This window comes from Morone saxatilis, unplaced genomic scaffold, assembly GCF_004916995.1.
Source record: "Morone saxatilis isolate NCDOM2014 unplaced genomic scaffold, NCSU_SB_2.0 Contig0, whole genome shotgun sequence".
NCBI classification, from domain to species: domain Eukaryota; kingdom Metazoa; phylum Chordata; class Actinopteri; family Moronidae; genus Morone; species Morone saxatilis.
In genome coordinates this window covers 20,551,920-20,555,806 of record NW_023339650.1, presented here as the reverse complement: position 1 = coordinate 20,555,806, position 3,887 = coordinate 20,551,920, and the positions used below count along the sequence as shown (strand labels likewise).

Genomic DNA, 3,887 nt, shown 5'->3' with positions numbered 1-3,887 from the left:
AAACCCCATAGTGTCTGGGGAACAGAACGAGTTTGTCTTTCTCCAGTGCATTAAAAAGGTGCTGGTGCAGCGGCAGTTCAGATGAGAGCTGGCTTACACTTCGGAGCCAGCTCTCGGATGGGATATCAGACCTGTTTCTCAAAAGTCTGCTGCGACAAACTGTTTGAGAAACGTGCTTTTGGAGTGATTCTGAGAGGGAGTCAGCGGACGAATCACAGAACAAAAGGGACAAACGCTGCTTTTGTTATCAGACACAGTGGAGGAAGAAAGGGTGGAAGCCTGCTGGTTCAGAGATGGATTGACTTTTCTCTGTGAGTCGACCCGTCCTCTGTGAAAACCTCGCGTTGATCTGAAAATCTCGATCATCCTAGTAACTCCCAGTAAAAGTATTTTCCCTCATCTGTTCACTGTTTTTGATCTTCTTCGACAAGAATGATCTAGGACACTTTCTCAAAACAAATCCTACCTTACTTGTTGTTGGCTGAGAAATAATAAGAAATAATAATAACGAATAAAAAACCACCATAACCTGTGACAGAAAAGGTGAAGCCAGAGCCAGAGGAAAAGGTCAGCAGTAAAGTTGGTCAGTAAATGAACAGTGTAGGATACAGTCAGTTACATAATGCTGCTAGGCTCTCGAAGACAGAAAAAGCCCGCAACTACCGCTGGCCTACATTCAAGGTCCAGACCTAGGGCGTTTCGTAGCTGTACCTTTTACGCGGTTAGGTACGGGTTTGAAGGCAGTTGTTACTGCGTGTTTTTGGTGAAATGCCAGCTGATAGCTGTTACACAAATGTGTATTGTTCAGGTATGTTTGTATGTGCCTGTTTGTAGTTGGGGCCATTCATGTATCTTTTATAACTGTTAAAAAGATAAAGTTTTAAAGATAAAGGTCATCAGTTTTTATGGAACCTCATGATCTAGTGAATCCAACTAATAACCTTTACATGATATCAACTCCATAATCAATATTATGCCCTGCAAATGTCAACTAATTAACTCTATATTAGAGCTGTTGTAAAATGCTGAATTATATATTAGTAACTACTTCTGTTTTTACTAATGATTTATCTAAACATATTTCACAGGCTGCTTTGGTAGCCACTTGGATGTTTGTTGGTCTATTTTATTGTTGTTTTTCATTTATTGTCAGTACTGTCAGCTAACACTGCATAATTCATCAACCTCATAGGGTTGAAATTCCAAAACAATGATTTCTGCTGAAGTCTGTTTTATGTAAACTATTTTTATCTTTGTATCTCAAAAAACAACTCTCTTAAATTAGTTTTATGCCCCCCATGAGCCAGCAGGCGGAGCCATTTGTTTGTTAATTGTCAGAGTAAAATGGGGGCGGTCAGATCACTGGTGATTAAACATGGTGTGAGAAACACTGAGGAAAGCAAGCCCATTGGAGAAGAGAAATCACAAAAAACAAGCTGAACAACAACAATTACAGTCGTATTTATAATGCATTTCCATAGGTGCCAGTGGGACATCATAAACAAAGCAAGAGAGGCCCTAGGAAGGCAGGCTATATTCAATTCTTCATTTAGATTTCAATTGTGTTTAACTCTCAGATATTGATGGGACAAAATATGTTTTTGTACTAGTATGTATACGGCTGCTGTATCATTGAATATATATGTTTAAAAACAGTTAATGAATAAATTAAACTCAACTTCATAGTAACTTTACATTTAGGACTTGATGTGTTTGAAGTCATTGTAAAACTTTTTTGTACATTGTACATTAAGTTGTAGTTTAGTTCTTTGTTCGGTAGTTGCTTAGTTGTTCAAAGTATCTTCTCTTTTCCATTTTAAAGCTTATTTTAACGTGTTTCAAGCTGCAATATTATTATTATTATTATTATTATTATTATTATTTTGGGCTACAATTAAATATTTTTAATAGTATATCATTTATTTATTCATACAGCTCATTTAGTTTAGGTTTTCTATAAGCTATATGCTTTTTTAAATTTAATTACACTCAAAATAATTAATGTAAGACAAGAAAAAAACCTCATAAAACTCTAAAATAATTGTTGATTATTTTCTGTCCACTGACTATTTGATTAATCAACAAATCAATGCAGCGCTCTTCAATTTAATATGTATATTATTTTGAAAGGACCGTGAAGCCATGTCCTGTTTTCCTCTGTCTATTTTCCGGTCTCCCCCTATCTAACTCCCGCTAACTTGTTGCCGGTGGATTGATCGATCGCAGCCCCGCTGAGCGCAGCATCTTCCAGGCTTCAGACCGGACGGTGAGCCGCTGACTGTACGGAGCTCCACCGCTGTCTCTCGGATACATTTCCAGCTGTTTTTGTCACTAAGTTTACGGTAGTGTCGTTGAGTAAGTTTACCGGGACTCTCGGTGTGGACTCCGGTAACATTAACTCATCTCGGGGATAAACAAGTGGATTTGAGCCGCGGGAGAGAACCGAGGAGGTCTGGAGGATGAACCCTCAGTGTGCCCGCTGTGGGAAGATCGTCTACCCGACGGAGAAGGTCAGCTGCCTGGATAAGGTGAGCACTTTGGTGGGGGTGGAAGAAAAAATGTTTTAGTTTTTGTGTAGTTTAAAATATGTATCCTGTTACATAATGACATTATAAGTTATAAATTAACTGTTTATTTTTGTAAAAGTTGGACAGAAAACGTTAAAGTTTGAGCTGATGCAGTCTGATTGATTAATTGATTGATTGGTGAGCTGCACTGACATTTAATCATGATTTATTCCTTCCAATAGTCTCTAAAAATGTATTTTTTGTTGCAAGGATTATACCAAAATGTCCCAATCATTGATTACATAAAATCTATTTCATTCTCTCAAATCCAGTAAATTGAATATAGGTTGATTCACATAATAAACATCATTATTAATTTAATTCTATTTATAGTAGAGACTTAATGTGTGGGTGTACAAAAGGTTTCTGGTTAATTTAACACACTTTATACATCTTATCTCAATAGTTTAATCCATAAAATGTTCCTTATAATATTATTTTATCAGCCTAAATGAGGCAAACACTGCTTTTATACACAATTATCAGCCTAATATCAACATTTATAGTCAGTCTAGTCAGTCAGTCTTTTGGGACTGATATTATATATATAAATATATGTTATTTATGACAAACAAATAGACTTATAATGATCATAAATGTGAATAAATATCACATGGCACAAGTGGTTATAATAATTATACGATACTAACAGGAATATTTTCAGGACTTTTCTGTGTTTGCATGGTAACGCCTCTGTAATAGTCTGTTGCATAATGGTGATACATTATTAATTTATCTTCAGCGGTCTCATGCATTCACTGTCTGTCCTATGAGGCATCAGATGACACAACAGCATGTAGGCACTGCACATGATATCAGCTCCCACCTTTCATAATAAAAGACTCACATTTCACAAAAAATATCAACTCTGAAATCAGGACGATCCAGGTTGTAAGAACCAATATGGACGGGATTTACCTTCTGTCCTGTCTTATGAAAGCTGACATGACTTGTTTAAAGACTAAAGGGTATGAAAGAGCTAAAACGGTGCGAGAGGCAGTGATTTTAGAGAGGAGGGGGCTGGCAAAGAAACAAAGAAGTATACGGAGAAAGTGAGAACGAGAGTGTGAGGGCGAGAGAAAGAAGAGTTCCCTGCTGTCCCTCACAAAAGCCCATTTAATCAGGCCTCTGGCAAGACTATAGGAGCTGCGTCTTTTATATTTTACCTAAAAAAAAGACATAAAACCAAGTATATACTAAAGAAGTTTTTATTTTTCCAGGTTTTAATGTGACGACCAATGTTTGGGAGCTTTTGGACAACTGTATCGGACCAAAACTTCCTCTGTAGTCCGATTCATTTAATTCAATTCAGTTTTATTT

At 36.8% G+C, this 3,887-nt stretch overlaps 1 protein-coding gene across 1 annotated transcript in view; it reads left to right on the top strand.

Moving 5' to 3' along the window:
• The first annotated feature begins 2,216 nt into the window (after positions 1–2,216).
• LOC118334881 (LIM zinc-binding domain-containing Nebulette-like) overlaps positions 2,217–3,887 on the top strand; it is a 35,262-nt gene continuing 33,591 nt past the window's right edge. Inside the window, exon 1 of the mRNA XM_035671004.1 lies at positions 2,217–2,528. Coding sequence (XP_035526897.1) covers positions 2,460–2,528 — 69 coding nt within the window. The 5' untranslated portion in view covers positions 2,217–2,459. The remainder of the gene's footprint in view (positions 2,529–3,887) is intronic.